Raw genomic sequence first — 21292 nt, 5'->3', positions numbered from 1 at the left:
TGGGACCACAAATCTGAAGTAAAAATGTTCATTTTATTATTTATTTAAGGCCTACAGTATGATTGAATAATTGTGTGAAAATTTCGTTAAGAAATTTTATCGATAGAATGTCCAATTTGACTAATAGGACTAAATTGCAATAGGTGAAAAATATGTGTTCTAGAAGTTAGAGGTGTCTAATTGCTATGAAATTTTATATTGGAGGCCCTTAAATGGTAATTATACCATTATACTTTACGTTGGACAAAAATGGACATGGCTAGGTGAAATTTCAAAGTTTGGAATTAAGGGCATTTTGGTTATTTGGCTAATAAAGACAAAATAAAACAAATAAAAGATGTCATCTTCTCAATTTCATCCTTCTTGTGCCGAAAATTGAAGAATCTCTATAGCAACGATTTTGGCCAAGCTTCCAAGCTCGATGGTAAGTCCGTCTTTGTCCCGTTTTTAATGATTTTTATGTTTTTGAAGTTGTCTCAACCTAATCTAGCTATTTCAAGGACTTATTTGAAAGAAAATTAAAATTTTAAATTTTACCCATGTTGAATATTTTTGTATTTTGATGTTTAATGGCAGGAAATGCATGTTTGGTATTAGGTAAACAACATTTACCAAGTAATTTTTAAAGAAAATGTCAAACAGGGACCTATTTGTAAAAGTTGTAAAATGTGTGTAAAAATGTAGATAAATGAAAAATGTGGGCTGTTATGAGCAAGGAATAGGTTAGGCTAGGATTGGGTGTGATGAAATTGAATGAAAATCATTTTACGAACCTAGGGACTAAAATGTAAAAAGCTAAAAAGTTAGGGACAAAAATGTAATTTTTACCATAAGGTGTTTTTGGGATTAACTTGAATAAGGTCATAATTGAATGAGTTAAATGTGGTATTATAGGTGAAGAAAGACGAGGTTCTGACTTAGACCGGGGAAAGAACAAGGTTGTGAACTAAATTGAACTATTAGCCATTTTGTACCGAGGTAAGTCCATACTTTAGAATAATTGTTTTTAAATGCTTTAATATTGCATGAACTGTATGTTTGATTATGTGAATGAGTATAATTCTACGAATGAGTTTGACAACAACTCGACAAGCAAGAAATCTCGTTGAACCTTAGGAATAGGTTAGGATACAAGTGACATGTCACTAGGGTCATTATGTGTTATGTGATCATGTGATCCGGGTGCTGGTCTTGTACATCCTACCGGTGGCTGAGTATACAAGCATATGTTGATGATACTTGACAGCTTGTGTGAGTAGCATCGTATAGCTATGTCTTGACTAACAGCTTGTGTGAGCAGACCCATTGATACCTCGAGAGCGAGCAACTATGTGATATGAGATTGAGGTAGCATTGGCTACATATGTGGCACTTAGTGTGCAAATTTCCCGAGAATCTGACATTATTATTCCGAGTGGTTCACGGGTAGGTCAAAGATGAGAATATGTGTAAGTTCATTTCGAAATGGTTCAGGTATGTACGTAAAGCTCATGTTTTTTAAATGCTTGAAATGATGAGAATGAGGTAATTTTTGTGATGAAATGAATTATGATACTATGGTAAATTTACATTTAATGATGTTATATTCTCTGAATGTTATATGCATGGTAAGGTTGCTTATTTCTTGCATACGAGCTTACTAAGCTATATTTCTTACTCCTATTATTTTCCATATTTTTATAGTGTCGCCAAGCTAGCTCAGAATCAGAGATGCTGAAGACTCGAATCACACTATCAAACTTTCATTTTGGGTATTGATGATCTTAGTATTTTTAAAGTATGGCATGTATAGGGACTTGGTCATTTTGTTATATGTGTCATTATGATTTTAACCAATGTATTGGCTTGTAATTTGTCAAGGTCTTGATTTGATATTTGGCCATGTAAATTGGCTTATTTTGGTTAACATGGTTGTAAGCCTAAGTATATTCATATATGTGCCAATGGCTTTGGTAATATGGTCATGGTATGCTTGGTGAATGATGGAATGTGATTCATAGCATGAATGTGAAATATTTGGAAGTGTGATCCATTAATGAGATGATAAATTTGTGCACAAATAGGTGTCTTAAAGGTAGTTAATTATACCTAGTATATGTGAAATTTGCATGATTGATTTAGGGCATAATAAATGTTGTGAGTATGATAGATGCTGCTATTGTATTGGCATGTGTTGGTCATATTTTTGGATGTTTTGGTTGCCTAAGTATATTAGGTTTTGTGCCATTGAATTTGTGTATGTGTATTTTTGAATAAGGGTGGCAAATGGCTTGGTAAATAGCCTTTTATTTTGTCCACGTGAGTGTGTGACACAAAGTCCGCCCCATGGGCATGTGTTCTAGTCGTGTGTCCCTTGCACCTTAATTTTGAGAAATAGAATGATCAGAATTGAGCACACGGACAGAGACACGGGTGTGTGTCTCAGCCGTGTGGATGACACGGCCTCAAGCATGGGCATATGTCCTGGGCATTTGAAGTTTGCACCTATTTTGTGAAAATTTAATTATCCACACGGCCTAGCACACGGGCGTGTGACTTGGCCGTCTGACATCAATTTGTTCACGTGTTGCAAAACAGAGAGTTACACGGGGTAGGGACGCGAGCGTGTGTAGCCACACGGCCTACCCACACGGGCGTGTCCTATATCTACACTGGCGTGTGACCCCTGTTTAGCAGAAAAATTTTCTAAGTTTTGTAAAAATTTCTAAAGTTCTTGGTTTAGTCTCGGACCACTTTCGAAACATGTTTTGGGCCTCGTAGGCTCGTGCTAGGGACTTTATACTTGAATATGAATGGTTTTAATTTGGACGAATATTTATAGCTCGAAGTTGTATGATTGTTTGTATGGTAAGTCCGGTAATGCCTCGTACCCTATTCCAGCGTCGAATATGAGTAAGAAGTGTTACATTTAGTGGTATCAGAGCTATGGTTTAGTCAATTCTCGAACTAACATAGTGTGTGTAAGAGTCTAGCTATACATGCCATATATAAATTTTAATAGTGTGACAACTCCTGACAATTTAAATTGTGTTTTCCTCTAGTAAATAGATCTCGACTGAGAAGTGACTGATGAGTTAAGAGCAATGTGTCGGCTCCTGCCCAAGGGATAGCGCCATCTGAAAGTAGACCAGTGACAATTAGTCAAGAGGGAAAGGCTAAAGAAGCCTTCTTCCAAAGGATAAATGAGTGGTTTGCCAAGTTTGTTCGAACAAATTCAGCTACCCAACATCCTTCACCCCCACCTAACCCTCAATTGGTTCCCGTAGCTCCCCAAGGTGTGGAATTAGTAAGATTGAACAAGCCTCCAGTCGATCGGGAATAAGGGGCTGAAGAATTTAGAGCAAATGTCGATGATGATCCTGAAAGAGCAGAATTATGGCTTGAGAATTCTATCCGAGTGTTTGATGAACTTTCTTGCACACCGGAGGAGTGCTTGAAATGTGCTATATCACTTCTGAGGGATACGACATATCAGTGGTAGAACACTCTTATATCCGTGGAACCGAGGGAAAGAGTCACTTGGGATTTCTTCCAAGAGGAATTCAGAAAGAAGTACATCAGTCAATGGTTTATTGATCAGAAACGTAAAGATTTCTTGGAGTTGAAACAAGATCGAATGACTGTGATTGAATATGAGCGGGAGTTTGTTAAACTTAGTAAGTATGCTCAGGAAAGTGTTTCAATAGAGGCTATTCTGTGTAAGAGATTCGAAGATGGGCTGAATGAGGACATTAGGCTGTTAGTTGGGATTTTAGAGCTAAAAGAATTTGTCGTGCTAGTCGAACAAGCTTGTAAAGTCGAAGAGTTGAGTAAGAAAAAGAGAAAAGCTGAGTTTGGGGGTAGAGATTCGAGAAAGAGGCCAATGAATAAGTCGTTCAATATTCATCAAAGAAATTGAGGGATTTATATACTCGATCGAATGCTTCAGCTGGGTATCCCAGCAAAGATCGTGGGAAGCAATATTCAGGTCTTAAGGCCCAAACTATGTAACATCCCTATTTTGGTCCTAGTTAGAATAGTGGTTTTGAGACCACAAATTTGAGTAGAAATAATTGTTTTATGAATGTGTTGAGGTCTATGATATGTTTGCATGATTGTATGAAAGTTTCGTTAAGAAATTTTGTTGATAGAGTGTCCAATTTGATTTTTAGGACTAAATTGCAAAAGTTGCAAAATGTGTGATTCTAGAAGCTTTAAGCATGAAATAGCTATGGATTATTAATTAGAGGTCCTTAAATAGCAAATTGACCAATTTCTATTCTTATGGTCAAAAATGGGCATGAATAAGTAAAATTAAAAGTTTACTAAAAAGGGTTTTTGGTCATTTAGTAATTAAAAGAATAAAAAGGGAAAATCAAGTCAAAATTTGCTCATCTTCTCCATGCCATAGCCCAAATTATCAAGACACCATATCTAGGGTTTTGTTCAACTTTCAAACTTGATGGTAAGTGCGTCCTAACCCCGTTTTTAATGTTCTTTACATTTTTGAAGTTGTTATCAACCGGTCTAGCTATTTCTACCATTTATTTGAGTTAAAGTTGATGCCTAGGGTTTCACCTATGTGTGACATGCATGTATTTTGATGTTTCATGGTAGATTATGAGTGTTTAATGTGTGATAAACATCTTTTACTAAGTGATTTTTTATGAAAACACCTAAAAAAGGCTTATTTGTAGAAGTTATAAAAATGGATAGTAGAAATGTGATTTGATGAAAAATGTGGGCTGGTATAAGCATGATATAGGCTCAACTAGGCTTGGGTAACAAAAAAATGAGTACATTTAATTTTACAAGCCTAAGGACTAATTTGTAAATATATGAATGTTTAGGGGCAAAACTATAATTTTTCGAAAGTATGGTTTTTGGACTGATTTGAACAATGTGATAATTAAATGAGCTAAATTTGCTATTATAGATCGAGAAAAACGAAGTCCGAACCTAGACCGAGGAAAGAATAAAGTTGTGGAATAAATCAAATTAGTTAGCCATATTTTGAATCGAGGTAAGTTTGTGTGTAAATAATGCAACTTATGTTATGTATTTAATATTTTGTTATTGCATGACTTGTACAATTATCATTATGGATTCGTGCGGCAAAGATTTGATACAGCGAAATTCCCAGTTGAACCTTAGGAATAGTTAGGATACAAATGTCATGACATTAGGGTTATGAGTTTATGTTTAAGACCATATCTGAGATATGGCATTGTTATGAGATTACGTGTAAGACCATATATGGGATATGGCATTGTTATGAGATTTCGTGTAGGACCATGTTTGGTACATAACATCGATATGAGAATCGTGTAAGACCATAGCCGGGCTATTGGCATCGATATGAGATCCCATGTAAGACCATATCTGGGATATGGCATTGGTATGATTCTATGTGTATGTAATTCTTGAGTATCCTTTAGTATTCCAAGTGGTTCAACGGGCAATTTAAAGATCATCTCAAAGATGTGAAAGGTTATGATTATGTTATGAAGTGGTACAAGTACGTACACAAAACTCATGAGAAATGATCTCGGTTAAAGTTGCATTATTGGTAAGGATGCAAATGAGTAAGATATGTCTATGATCACTCGATGATTTTGTGCTAATTTTACATGATGTTATGTGTATGTTATTGTATGTTTAAAGTTGATTTTTATTTACATGCTAACTTACTAAGCTTAAAGCTTACCCCTTTCCTTTTCATTTCTTATAGTGTCTCCAAGCTAGCTAGGGAATCGGAAGTTGTCAGAGCATCGATCACACTATCAATTTGGTCATTTGGGTATAATTGATTTTGATATTTTGAATATAGCATGTATAAGGGACTTGGTCATTTGTTATGTGTCATTTGATTTGGCCAAATATATTGGCTTATGATAATATTATGATTTATTTTGTATATGGCCATGAGATATGGCTCATCTTGATTATTGGGATGTAAACCTATTCATATATGCATGCATGTGCCAAGATCATATATGATGTAGTTAAAATTGTTTGGCATGGATGAATTGTGAATAACTGGCATGATAATAACTAAGACAAGAATTAAGCCAATTAAGCCATGAAAGTTTCTTTCTCTCTCCTAGGGTTTGCATGTATTTTAGGTTGAAGATGACATAAAAATAAGATGATATCTTTTATCATCTTTTAATTAATTAAATTATTTTAAATTTCAATTTAGTCATTGCCCTTTTTCTAAATTTTCATGGATAAGTCACTAAAATATCTAAGTACTTTTCTTTAATGGTCTAATTACCATATAAGAACCTCTAGTTTTGAATTCCATAGCTATTTAATCCTTGTAGCTACTAGAATTTAACTTTTTTCTTTTTATGCGATTTAGTCCTTCTCGTAATTAAGCACATAATCAATAAAATTTTCTTATTGGGATTTTCACATGACTTTTCCAACATATTACGGACCATGTAATAAAATAAAAATAAATTTTATTTTGGGATCAGAATTGTGGTCCCAGAACCACTGTTCCGATTTCACTGAAAATTAGGCTGTTACAACTAGTAAGTGTGTTATTTTCATAAACTTTAAAACCTAAACAAGTTTAGTTCTCATATTTATTTACATAAAAATTTTAAATTTTCCTTGGTGGTGATTCTTTTGAGAGTTGAATGTTTCTTCCCATGTCACTGTTATATTGGCATTTCAACTTTTGCAGGCATTAACTTATGAACGAACTTAACAATTGAATGTAGAAAAACCAGATGCTTCAACTAAGGAGAAAATAATTTGTGAGAATATTGAAAATGTGGATACCTACAATTCTCCAAAGACTGGAATGCCTATTCCTGAAGAACAATGTCACACGATAGAACCTTGCAATAATATGTACATGCCTAATCCTACTACTGCTTCTGCACCAAAAGGTATCTCTTTCTACTCATTTTTAAGCATAGTCTACCACTAACTCCAACTTTTCAATTTTCATAAAGTACACATATTGAATACCTATATCTACTACCTACCCCCTCACTATATATATATATTCCTTAAAAAGTATTAATTTTCTTAATCATAGTGTAAACCACCCATAAAACATTGTACCCATGAATACTCCTTCCCATTTACACTTTAAATTCTTAAAGCCAATATCATATCTTACCCTTAAGAACTTCACCTAATAATAATAAAGTTTATAAGTAAGATTATATACATGACACATTTACCTACCTATGCCTTGCTCAATCCTCATAATCTCAGAAATGATAACCTCATCGAATCAACTAAACTTTAGCCTAAGAGCTTTTCTCGTATGCCAAGTTTCTTCTACCTCACGATATAAGACTCACTTCTGTTCAAGAAATCTAAGTCCATTAAGGAATCTTTAGAGCTATCTCTGATGTAGGGAAAAAGCCCTCCACCTGGCTATTATATATATAGATTGATGTTGTAGCCTTTACACCCAATGTAGAAATTATTCCCTTCAGCTAACTTTGCAAATCTAACTAGGTATTGCATCTCGTCGCAGTTGAGATGAATCATATTACCAATCTTTTTAAGTTGGTTTCCACTGATGAGCATTGTTGTTTTCCTTAAATCTTAAAATTTGAGGGAGTTACTTTCCATAGACAGAAGATTACCCCATGCTCGAGCAATGTTCTAGAATGTTTTGTAGTTCCAAGATTCTAAGGGAAGACCACAAGTCACTACCCATGTAGTTCTATAACAACACCAATAATCTATCTCAACGAACCATTCTTTCAAATTCCATCAGGAACAGTCTCCCTGGCATTTTCTTAACATTAATGTCAAAGATTCCATTCTCCTTAACAATTTCAACTTCATAAAACCCTTTCATAATCCCCACCAAGCACCTATTCAATTGGCCAACAACCATCATCATCCTTGATGGCTTCAATATCCTCCATATTAAATTTATGAACAACACATGGGTTTTCAATCTCCTTATAGTCATAAATAGTCATCACTTGAGTCCATTTTCCATTCATCTTCATAATATGCTTTACTCTTTCTCCAAAACTTTTTTTGTTGTTGAACCTTGTAAATCCCACAAATAACTTGCACCCATAAAGCCAAAAGTTTATTTTAAGAAATACAAGTTTTCTTTTAAGTTGTAAATTTGACTATGCCTAGCTTTAAACTGTTTCTGTTTTTTAATCGAGACTTCTTGCTCTTAGGTAGGTTTTTTTTATTTTTTTATATTTTGTTTTATTTGGAGCTACTTTTTCTTTTTTAGAAATAAGCTATTTCTATCTTGTTATGCTAAGATTTAGTGAGTGTTGTTTTATTTTCTTCATTTTATAATAATTAATATTTCAATTAAAAAAGGATATAGGATTGAATTTCTTTCTTTGGTTTGGTCCACATAACCATAACACAGTTGAACAAAACCTAGCTTAATTGAAGTTACATTTAAGAATAAAAATAAAACTTTCTCCTTAATTGAAGTTACATTTAAGAATAAAAATAAAACTTTCTCCAAATGAAATATATGTACCTATTAAATACAAGATATTGTGATTATAGTTAAGTCACATCAATATGTTTCATATAAACTCCCATGAATTAAGTCCATAAGATCAAAACTAAAAGAAAGAGAGGAAGAATGAGAACTTGAGTCATGCACAAGCAATCAAAATAAGAGAATACATATATCTATTCAACACCACCAATGTTCCTCCTACCAACATTACCAAGAAAGAAGCCTATTATATATATAAATATATATTTTAGCTAAGTTGCACCACCTAAAAGCATTTTGAATAAAGTAAATTAACAATGCCCCAATAATATAAATAAGAGTGAGAGAAAAATAGATCCATTAAGTTTAACACTAAATTTTCCTACATCAATTTATAATTTTTTAAAAATAAAAAATAGTAAAATTTATTTCATACAAATAGTGAAAACGATTTTAGTTTTCCAAAAAAATTATTTTTTGAAGTTAGTGCACACTTACAATTTTATTTTTGGATGGTAGTTTAAGGTTTAAAAATATTTTATGAAAATTGTTCAACGCAAGGTTTTTAATATTAAACTCTTTCCACGTATGTTATGTCTAGTTTAGATACCCTAAGGTTTTTTTAGGTAGATTGCCATATTCATTTTGTACTTCTTTCATTTCAAAAGGTTAACTATTTATCATTGTGTTTGTTTTATATAAACTATATTAGTTTATTATATATATAGTAGAACAAAGTTATTGTCCTGAAAAAATTTACTAAATGGTTTGAAATTGGTAGTCACAAAAACAACTGGTTATATAATAGAGGCAACCCCTATCTCTACACTGCCTGCTGAAGCTCAAGCTCCTACTGTGAAGAGAGGATACAACAAGGTATCTTCATCAGAATATGAACATGTCCAATCTTACTGCTTCAGCTTCAACTGCACCAAAGAGTATCTTTCTCTTTCTACTCACTTTTTAAGCATATTCTAACCCTAACTCCAACTTTCCAACTTTCATGAAATACCCATTTCTACTGTGTATTCTACAATACCCCAAACTCGGCCTGGAGGTTATGGCTGAATCTGGCGATGTCACATGGAATGGAAGTTAAAAATGAGTTTATCGAGTTAAAATCGTTCCAGTTACTTAGCTATGTCTTAATACAAAGTAAAACGCATATTCTTCGTTACATTTGAAATCATAGCTTTTAAGCAGCAGCTTTTGGAAATGTTTATTTTTGGAAAACTGTTCGTGTTGAAAGAAACCTTTGTTTTTATCAAAATCGAGTTTTTACCATTTATTCGTTCTAAAACCGTAAAGTAATTAAGAATCCAAAGTAAAAATCCAGAACAATCCAGAGTCCCAAAATTTACATCAAACCCCAAATAAGTAATAAAATCTAAAAATTTACGAGAATAGTCTAAAATTTACGTGTGGCACCATTGAGTCCTCCGCTACGCTGATCCGTCAAGTCTGGGGATTACCTGTACAGATTAAACAGAAAGGGTGAGTTTTCGTAAACTGAGTGTGTAATCCCCACAAAAGTCATGCAGACAAATATACATTAGAATACAGTTATTTACAGTCCGGGCCTAAGCCCATTACAGAATCAATTTGGGCCTTAGCCCATTCAGATACAACCTCAGAATTATATTAGGGCCTTGGCCCATATCAGATATAGAATGCAGATACAGTAAATCAGAATCCTACCCACCAGCCTCTACACACCATCTCTGTCCAGCCCAACACCCCATGTGGGGATTAAATCAACCCACATATCTTTACACACCATGATGTACCGAAATGTGGCACATAATCAAAAAGTTGCAGCTGAGCTACCAGATAACAGGCTTAAGAGCCTTCAGATACTTCCTCCAGATATCATCAACCCACCCCGATACAATGCAACATACCATAAATGACATGCATATATGCTAATAACAGAACACATATTCCGTTCAGTACAGATATCATGTTCAGTCAGACACCTTCCAATTAGATCACATAATTAGGGGTTCTAAGTAGAGCTTACCAACCCGACAATAGGTCCACAGTCAACTAGGGCGACCCGTGCAACCTTACAAAACATTTTAGAAAGATGGACCCACATGCCCATGTGGCCTTCCCATGTGGGTCCACACAACCGTGTGTCCCACACGAACCAGATTGGTCTTGGCTGTATGGATCACACGGCCTGACCTAGAATTCCACACGCCCATATGGCCTACACGACCCAAATTAGTGTAGCACGTGTCTCACACACGGCCTACCTGGCCATCACACAGCAGTGTCATGCGCGTACGGCCTGGCTCGTCGATCATACGCCCGTATTCTATCACACAACTTACCACACGGCCTACCACACGGCCGTGTGGCATCGACAAAATGGTTTTTGGCTTTCGCCGAAACTTTATTTTCTGCATTTTCGAGTACACACCTGTATCGTTTTTGATGTAGAAACACTCTCAAGATATCTAGCACCTATAATTAACCAGTATGTTCCCAATTTAGTCATTTAAATCATTATTCGATAGAAAAATTGACAAGGTATTCCCACTTAAAACCATTAAAATCCCTTACCTTTGAACGATCACCGGCGAGTTCGCACTTCCACAACACCGATTGAAAACTCTAGACTTTTTTAATTCACCCTTAAACACAAAAAAACCTCTATTAGCAAAGATTCAACCATCTATCATGAAAACTATACTCATAAAACTTACCGAACGAACAGAACAGTGCTGCACACCAACTGATAACAGAGAAGGAATCATAAAGAAAAGAAACGAGAGGAGGGAAAACCAAAACTTTCGACTGAAGAGGAAAAAAAAAGAAAATAAATAGATAAGAGAGTTGGAGAGAAAATCGTCAATTTTTTTTTGCAGGAGAGAGTTTTGGGAAAAACCGATTACCCACATCCCACTAATTCTCATCCTAACCACCCACAACTTAGAATTCCACTACCACTGGTACTCTAACGCAGAGCCAAGCAAAAATAAAGCTTCCTTGCCTACGTAGGGAATCGAACACAAGACCTTCATCACACCAACACGCATCTTAACCTCCAGACCAGCAGACCCATTTTGATATGATTTTACAAATAACTAAATATAAGCCCATTGAACGGAGATAAGGCTTAATTCCAAAAATAATCAAAATTTTCCAAAGCTAGGGCTTGAACTTGGGACCTCTCACACACACCCAGAACACTTAACCACTGAAGCAGATACACAGTTGTGTCACAGTTTAAGAAAAATAAAAATAAGAATTTTGGGGCGTTACAACTCTACCCCCTAAAAGAAAATTTCGGCCTCGAAATTTACTTGATTAGAACAGATGAGGATACTGTTGACCCATTGAATCCTCCGGCTCTCACGTGGCCTCTTCAGTGCTATGATTCTGCCACAGCACCTTCACTAAGGAGATAAATTTCCTTCGTAGAACCTTAATGTCACTATCTAAAATCTGTTGACCCATTGAATCCTCCGGCTCTCACGTGGCCTCTTCAGTGCTATGATTCTGCCACAGCACCTTCACTAAGGAGATAAATTTCCTTCGTAGAACCTTAATGTCACTATCTAAAATCTGAACCGGCTCCTCCTCGAAGGTCAAATCTAGGCTAACCTCAATCTCCTCAACCGGAACAATATGCATGGGATCAGAGCTGTAGCATCTTAACATCGAAACATGGAATACATCATGTATGTAATCCAACTCCGAAGGTAGCTCCAGCTGATAAGCAACTGGTCCCACTCATTTCAGAATTCAGCATGGCCCAATCAACCTAGGGCTCAACTTGCCCTTACGATCGATCCTCAGAACCTTCTTCCATGGAAAGACTTTCAGAAACACGAAGTCCCCCACAAAATACTCAATCTCACGTCTCTTCAGTTCAGCATAAGAATTTTGTCTGTCAGAAGTTGCCTTCAGTCGATCCCTGATCAGTCGAACCTTGTCTTCAGTCTCAGAAACCAACTCAGGACCCAAAACACGTCGCTCGCCCAACTCAGTCTAACATAAAGGAGTACGACACTTACGACCATACAATGCCTCGTAAGGTGTCATTTGGATGCTAGACTGGAAGTTGTTATTATACACGAACTTGGCTAACAGTAAGTACTCCTCCCAACTACCTCAGAAATCAATCACACAGCTCCTCAACATATCTTCCAGTATCTGAATCACCCTTTCAGGTTGGCCATCTGTCTGAGGATGGAAAGCAGTACTGAAATCCAGCCTCGAACCCAAAGCCTCATATAGCTTTCTCCAAAACTGAGACATGAAACGAGGATCTCTATCGGAGATAACTGAAACTGGTACCCCATGCAGTCTCACTATTTCAAAAATGTAGAGTTTCGACAACTTCTGAAGAGAATAATTAGTACGAACCAGTATGAAATGAGTAGCCTTGGTCAATCGATCCATGATGACCCAAACATAATTCTTCTTAGTGAGTGTTAGAGGCAACCCATTAACAAATTCCTCGTTACTCACTCCTATTTCCATAACGGTAGCTTAACCAGCTGCAGCAACCCCAAAGGCAACTAATGCTTAGCCTTAACATGATGACAAGTCAAACAGCGAGCAACGAATTCAGTAACCTCAAGCTTCAACCCTGGCCACCAGTACAACTCACGGAGATCTCAGTACATCTTATTCCGTCGGGATGCATAGTATAGGGACTACTATGCGCTTTCCTCAGAATCGACTGTCTTAAATCCTCATCATTCGGTACACAAATTCGATTGCGAAAATAAAGTACCCAATCACTATTTATCCCAAAATCAGTAGTGTCACCATTCTCAACCTGATGGAAACGCAACCCAAGAGACTTATTCCCCATCTGTTTACCTCTGTTCTACTCGATCCATGTCGGTTTCACCTGAAGTTCAGCCAACAGACTCCCATCATCAAATAAGCTAAGTTGAGTGAACATCACTCTCAGATCAGTTATAGCCCTACAACTCAACGCATCAGCCACCACATTGGCCTTGCCAGGATGGTACTCAATGGTATAATCATAATCCTTAAGCAACTTAACCCATCTACGCTACCTAAGATTCAACTCCTTCTGAGTGAGGTGATACTTGAGGCTCTTATTATCAGTGTAGATAATACACTTCTCACCGTACAGATAGTGCCTTCATATTTTCAAAGAGAAAACTATGACGGCCAATTCCAAATCATGTGTCGGATAGTTCGCTTCATGAGTTTTGAGCTGACGAGATGCATATGCCACCACCATACCATCCTGCATCAACACACTACCCAAACCGACATGTGATGCATCATTGTATACTACAAAATCTTTACCAGACTCAGGCTGTATCAGAACAGAAGCCCGAGTCAGAACAGTCTTGATCTTCTCGAAGCTCTCTTGACGTGCATTAGTCGACACAAAAGGAACTCTCTTATGCAGAAGCTTAGTCAACAGAGTTGCGATCAAGGAAAACCCTTCTATAAAGCACTGATAATAACCTGCCAACCCCAGAAAGTTACGAATCTCAGACACATTCTTCGGCCGTTTCCAATTCAACACCGCCTCAATCTTACAATGATCAACTCAAATCCCCTCGGCAGAAACCACATGTCCCAAAAATGTTACTTCTCGGAGCCAGAACTCACACTTACTGAACTTTGCATACAGCTGTTTCTCTCGAAGAATACACCAAAATATCATTGATGAACACTACTACAAACTAATCCAGATAGGGCTGGAACACTCAGTTCATCAAGTCCATAAATGTCGCTGGTGCATTAGTCAAACCAAAGGGCATCACTAAGAACTCGTAATGTCCTTATCGAGTCCTAAATGCTGTCTTATGCACATCCGCCTCCTTAACCCTCAATTGATGATACCCTAAACATAGATCAATCTTGGAGAACACAGAATCCCTTTAAACTGGCCGAATAAATCATCAATCCTCGAAAGTGGGTACTTATTCTTAATCGTTAGCTTGTTTAGCTGTCGCTAGTCGGTATACATCCTCATTGTCCCATTTTTTTCATAAACAACACAAGTGCTCCCCAATGAGACACATTAGGACGAACAAACCCACGATCCAACAACTCTTAAATCTAAGCCTTAAGCTCCGTAAGCTCCTTCGGTGCCATTCGATAAGGGGCAATAGACACCGGAGCTATACCCAGTAAAAGCTTAATCCCAAATTCCACTTCTCAGCTCAGAGGTAAACTCGGTAGTTCCTCAGGAAAGACATCCAAAAAATCCCTGATAGTTCTGATATCCTTAACCGAGGAGTCCCTAGAATTTAAAACACTTACATAGGCCAAAAATGTCTCACATCCTTTCCGAACCAACTTTTTTGCAACCAATATAGAAATCACATTAGACAGAAAATCTCGATATTCCCCAATCACAACTACCTCGGCGTCTTCCTCGGTTCTCAGAATGACCCTTTTGACCGCACAGTCCAGACTTACTCGGTGCTTGACCAACCAATCCATCCCCAGAATCAAGTCGAGCTCCCCAAACAGAAGCTCCATCAGATCAACCAGAAATACTATCTCTTAAACCTCTAACGAGACATCCCTATACAGTCTACTAACCCGGACAGATTGCCCTAAAGAACTCAATACAGTTACCTCACTATCAGTATTCTCAATCGGAATCCCTAGAGTTTCGAACACAGTGCTAGCTACATAGGAGTGTGTAGAACCTATGTCTATCAATGTAACATAAGGTACATTATAAATTAAAAACGTACTTGTAATGATGTCTAAAGCGTCTCGGTCCTCTTGGCGATGAGCAGCATAAATAAGAATAAACTGCCTCGCCTTAGTCTGCCCAGCACCTCTACCCCGTGCTCTCTGCCCACAACCCATACCGTTACCACCTCTAATCTGACCATGGCCCCTAGGTGGCTACTGCATTACCCTCGACAGCTATGTAATACATGAACTCGGAGCTTGCATCTGATCGGCCCTCAACGGACACTCTCAAACGTGATGCTAAGTAGACCCACATCTCAAATAAGCCTCAGTTGTCCTCCAACATTCGCCCGGATAGCGTCTACCACAATGCCCACAAGCCAAGATCCCAGTAGGTGCAACAGGGGGCCCAACTCTAACTGGCCCATCAGATCTGGCCTTTTTCTTAAGCCTCATCACAGAACTTGAGGGCTCTCTGTTTTGGCGATCAACACGCTTCACCTCCTCGGCGATCTTTGCCTTCTCTGCCAGTGCTAAAAAGTCACGCTCCCTCTGCGAAGCTATCAGAACCCATAAACTGTCCCTGAGTCCATCTTCGAAGTAGACACAGCGCTCATATTCAGTCACCACCATGCCTCACACATAGCGGCTCAATCTCAGAAACTCAGCCTCATACTCTACCACTGAACGATCCCCTTGCGTGAGATTTAGAAACTCGCGTCTCCAAACGTCGATGTAGCTTGCCCCCACATATTTACCTTGGAAGGTAGACTTATAGAAATCCCATGTTAGCCGTTCGGCCTGAGTGCCCTCCTTAACGGTCAGCCACCATTGGTATGCTTCATCGCAAAGCAAGGAAACAACCCCTTTCAATTTCTATTCAGGAGTAAATTCCAGATCGTCCATGATTCTTTCAATGGCCTCCATCCAGTACTCAGCCACGTTAGGGGTGACTCCAGTGGCACCCTTAAATAACTCATCCCCCGTTAGACAAGAGTTGTTTCGTAACCGACCCTCGACCCCCAGATCCAGTATTGGGCCCTGCGACCCTCTCCAATATCCTCAGCATAGCTTGGGACAATACGTCGTCCCCAGCCATACAATCTTGAGACCCAATTTCAGTCACAAGTGACACCGGCGTCTCACTCGTGTCTAAATTAGGCATACTGTCAGATGTCAAGGACTAAGCTCGAGCCCCTCTATAGCCTCTACCTCAGCCTTTCGTACCCCGTCCATGGATACCTCGTGTACTCATCATAGATTTGAAGTTTATCTACATTAACAATTTTATGAATCAGTTACAGTTTCGATATTTATTAACAGATATTTTATGCAAAACAGTATCAGAAGTTTAAAGTTTGTTATCGCGAATTGCAGTCTCTATTAGTTTTCCCTACAATCTCAGAGCATACTAACTATAGCATTTCCATAGTATACTAATAGTATTTTTCAGGTAAGACTTATCAAAGTTTTAGAACACTTATAGGATCAGCGTCGGAGACTCGGTGTACCACACATTCAGTCAAATCATTTAAAATATTTGTAAATCAGTTCTTTGAAACAAAACTTTTAAAACCCAAAATCCACAGGCAAGATTTACAACCTGGCTCTGATACCACTAAATGTAACACCCTAAACTCGACCTAGACGTTATGGCCAAATTTGGCGATGTCACATGGAATGGAAGTCGAAAATGAGTTTGTCGAGTTAAAATCGTTCCAGTTAATTAGCTTTATCTTAATACAAAGTAAAACGCATATTCTTTGTTATATATGAAATCATAGCTTTTTAGCAAAAGCTGTTCGTGTTAACAGAAACCTTTGTTTTTAGCGAAATCAAGTTTTTACCGTGTAGCTGTTCTAAAACCGTAAAGTAGTTAAGAATCCAAAGTAAAAATCCAGAACAGTCTAGAGTCCCAAAATTTACATCAAACCCCAAATAAGTAATAAAATCTGAAAATTATGAGAAATGTCTAAAATTTACGTGTGGCACTGTTGAGTCCTCCACTGCACTGATCCGTCAAGTTTGGGGATTACCTGTACAGATTAAACAGAAAGGATGAGTTTTCGCAAACTCAGTGTGTAATCCTCATAAAAGTCATGCATACAAATATACATCAAAATACATTCATTTACAGTCCGGGCCTGAGCCCATTACAGAATCAATTTGGGCCTTAGCCCATTCGGATGCAACCTCATAATTATATTAGGGCCTTGGCCCATATTAGATACAGAATGTAGATACAGTAAATCAGAATCCTACCTACCAGCCTCTACACACCATCTCCGTCCAGCCCTATACACCATGTGGAGATTAAATCAACCCACTCATCTTTACATACCATGTTGTACAGAAATGTGGCACATAATTAAAAAGTTACAGCTGAACTACCAAATAACAGGCTTAAGAGCCTTTCAGATACTTCCTCCAAATATCATCAACCCACCCCGATGCAATGCAACATACCATAAATGACATGCATATATGCTAATAACAGAACATACATTCTGTTCAGTACAGATATCATGCTCAGTTAGACACCTTCCAATCAGATCACATAATTAGGGTTCTAGGTAGAGCTTACCAACCTGACAGTAGGTCTACAGTCAACTGTGGCGACTCGTGCAACCTTACAGAATATTTCAGAAAGATGGGTTCTCACACCCATGGGCCCACACACTCGTGTGGCCAACGCACCCAAATTAATCTTAGTCGTGTGGATTACACGGCCTGACCCAGAATTCCACATGCCCGTATGGACTACCCGTGTGGGCCCACACAGCCCAAATCAGTATAGCTCGTGTCTCACACACGGCCTAGCTAGCCATCACACAGCCGTGTCATGTGCGCACGACCTGTCACACGACATGTGGCATCAACAGAATGGTTTTTGACTTTCACCGAAACCTCATTTTTTGTATTTTTTAGTACACACTTGTATCGTTTTTTATGTAGAAACACTCCCGAGATATCTAGCACCTATAATTAACCAATATGTTCTCAATTTAGTCACTTAAATCGTTATTCGATCGAAAACTTAACGAGGTATTCCCACTTAAAACCATTAAAATCCCTTACCTTTAAACAATCACCGGCGAATTCGCATTTCCACAACACCGATTGAAAACTCCAGACTTTTTTTAATTCACCCTTAAACACAAAACAACCTCTATTAGCAAAGATTCAACCATCTATCACGAAAACTATACTCACAAAACTTATCGAATGAACAGAACAGTGTTGCACACCAAATGATAACGGAGAAGGAATCGTAAAAAAAAAGAAACGAGAGGAGGGAAAACCAAAACATTCAGCTAAAAAGGAAAAAGAAAAAAGAAAAAAAACAGAGAAGAGAATTGGAGAGAAAATCATTTGTTTTTTTTCTGTATGAGAGATTTTTGGGGAAAACCGATCACCCACATCCCACTAATTCTCATCCTAACCAACCACTACTTAGAACTCCACTATCACTGGAACTCTAACGCAAAGCCAAGCAAAAATAAAGCTCCCTTGCCTACGCAAGGAATCGAACACAAGACCTCCATCACACCAACACACATCTTAACTTCCAGACCAGCAGGCCCATTCTGATATGATTTTACAAATAACTAAATATAAGCCCATTGAACGGAGATAGGGCTTAATTCTAACAATAATCAAAATTTTCCAAAGCTAGGGCTTGAACTTGGGACCTCTCACACACACCCAGAACACTTAACCACTAAAGAAAATACACAATTGTGTCACGGTTTAACAAAAATAGAAATAAGAATTTTGGGGCATTACATATTCAAACACTTGGCAATATGATTCTGAACTAGAACACATATCAATATCTAGTACTTTTTTAGAGTTATTCAACCATTGTTTTTTCTTCATTCAGCAGGTAGGCGTAGAAAAAAGAGAAAGATGAAAATAGTGGTGAGTTTAGAAGTAGAAGTCAGCATTAGAGTTGAACAGAATGATGAAATTGCCTCCATAGATGTTCCAATCAATGATGAAGCTGCCCCGATAGATGTTCCAATCATTGATGAAGCTGCCCTGATAGATGTTCCAATCACTTATGTTGAGATTTTAGTGATCTTGGCCACTAAATATGATCTTTCTCATTATATACTCCGCTACTTTCATGGAATAATACACATTTAAACTATGCGTATATTATCAGGAGTTTGGGTTTGTAATAATTAACTTTAAGATATTACCTTCATTGGATTATTGGATGAAATTTTTATTGGGATGTTTTGTTGGATTTTTAACTCAAGGAAAAGGAGTGGTATCCTCTCCTTGTTTTAAGAAATACTTTATTTAATAGATATATTTTGTTATCAAAATTTATTGTTAAAGTTTTAAAAAATTTCGAGAATCAATCATGTGTATGAAAGTTTTAGCATCCTCGTAACTCCCAAAATTGATATCTTATTAAATATATGTTATCATAATTTTAAAGAACACAAGTTCAATTCAACATTTTATTATATTTGAGAAAGTAGTCGCAATTTTGATAAAAAAAATTATTTTGATTTATTTAAGAAATATTTGAAACAATCAGGATATTTTATGCTTAAATAGACTGTTTCTGTTTAGTTTCTATTCACAAAAAGAAAAACTTAATGCCACGAACTTAATACATATACATATAGGCCAACCATCATAACTTAAGTTTTACTACATTTCTACACAAATAGACCTATATCAAACTAAATGATATTTCTATAAATCCATAAAATCTAATATCTTACTAGATCAAATGGAAAAGTTATATGACAGGTATGGTAAGAGGAGCATATTATCTCTTCTATGCTTACATGTCACCCCAGCATAGTTGGCAGAACTAGGCAGCTGAAGGAGCATGGAACAAAAGCTTTTAATCTATTTATTTCTTATCCATTACAAAAGTTTGGGAGCCGCTCTTGAATTTTCTCTTCTTTCCAGGTGTTGTTATAAGAGCCTAAAAAAGCCCTGAAATGCAGCCACGTTGAATCAGAACGTGGTCGAGTCAATGCAAACGCGTCGGTTTCTCGACTACTACAGGCAACGTGGACTATGCACAATGCGTATCGTTTCTTCCTCCTCAATTTGAAACCATATCTTCCAGTTCTTTAAAGCAACCCTCCATTAAAAATGCAACCCAGCTTGAGCATCCCCGTCTAAGACAAAGATGAGGAACGGTTTGGTTTTGAGTCTTCTTGTAGTTAGTTCACTGGCGATGGCTGCTGCCGTTGGAAGGGACGATGTTATATTGAAAGAAGGCCATAGGGTCATAGTTGTTGAATATGACCAAGATGGCAAACATAAAACCAAAGTCTCAATCTCATCCCCGTCGCTGCACCAGCAAACAGACCAAGGGGAATATTTTGGCAAGGAAACTATGAAAGATGCCGCATCAGCGCTTCCCAACGTTGGCCATGGCATTTCACAAGGAAAATCTGGCTCCGGACGACATTCATCTGGGGAAATTATCTGCGATGCTTTCGAGAAATGTACTCCGAGGGTCGCCACTGCCCTTGGTAAAGCCAAAGATAAGGTCTCAGACACCGCACATGAAGCTAACAAGCTTAAACAAGCAGCTTCAGAGACCACACATGAAGCCAAAGAGAAGGTTAAAGACAAGGCTTGGGAAACCACGCAGGAGGTTAGAGAGAAGGTTTCAGAGACTGCAGGCGAAACCAGAGACAAGGTCGCAGATACAAAGGGAGCTATCGGCGATGCTTTAGGCAAAGCAAAAGGGGCAGTTGTGCAAAAGGGCTAAGATGTTAAAGCAAGGGCGAAAGAGTCCATTGATAAGGCCAAGGAGGCAGCGACAACAGCAAAAGACACGGCCAAGACGATGGGGGCTGATATAGTGACAAATACATCAGAGCAAGTGGAGAACGTTCAGGAAAAGGCCATGGAAGAAGCAGGCCGAGCTGCGAACAAGGTTAAAACTAGTGCAAACAAGTTTCTTGATGGTTTGAAGTACATGACTTCAATGGAGGCATTGAATACAGTGATGGGTATAGCGAAACTTACTTGGATTAGCTACACCATATGGGATGAGTGTGTGGGTTATGTTCATTTCCAACTATATCTTGGCAGGACAGCTACTAAGACAGCAGTTTGGGGTGGTGCATAGCAAGATATACCCTGTTTACTTCAGGGCAATGGCATATGGTATAGGGTTGGCTTTCTTGGCAAACTAAGATAAAAATTGGAAAT

General features: G+C 37.7%; 1 protein-coding gene across 1 annotated transcript; it reads left to right on the top strand.

Annotated features, from left to right (window-relative positions):
- The first annotated feature begins 20255 nt into the window (after positions 1-20255).
- On the top strand, positions 20256-20846 carry LOC107894349 (uncharacterized). The gene has a single exon (XM_016819632.1). It carries the CDS (start codon positions 20256-20258, stop codon positions 20844-20846), a length of 591 nt encoding a protein of 196 aa, XP_016675121.1.
- The last annotated feature ends 446 nt before the right edge of the window (positions 20847-21292 follow it).

The sequence above is a fragment of the Gossypium hirsutum genome, chromosome A13, assembly GCF_007990345.1.
Source record: "Gossypium hirsutum isolate 1008001.06 chromosome A13, Gossypium_hirsutum_v2.1, whole genome shotgun sequence".
Lineage (NCBI taxonomy): Eukaryota > Viridiplantae > Streptophyta > Magnoliopsida > Malvales > Malvaceae > Gossypium > Gossypium hirsutum.
The sequence above is the reverse complement of the archived record's forward strand: the minus strand, read 5'-3'. Positions and strand labels throughout refer to the sequence as shown.

Coding starts and splice junctions, on each gene's coding strand:
- LOC107894349 (XM_016819632.1), top strand. CDS start 20,256: ATGAGGAACGGTTTGGTTTTGAGTCTTCTTGTAGTTAGTTCACTGGCG.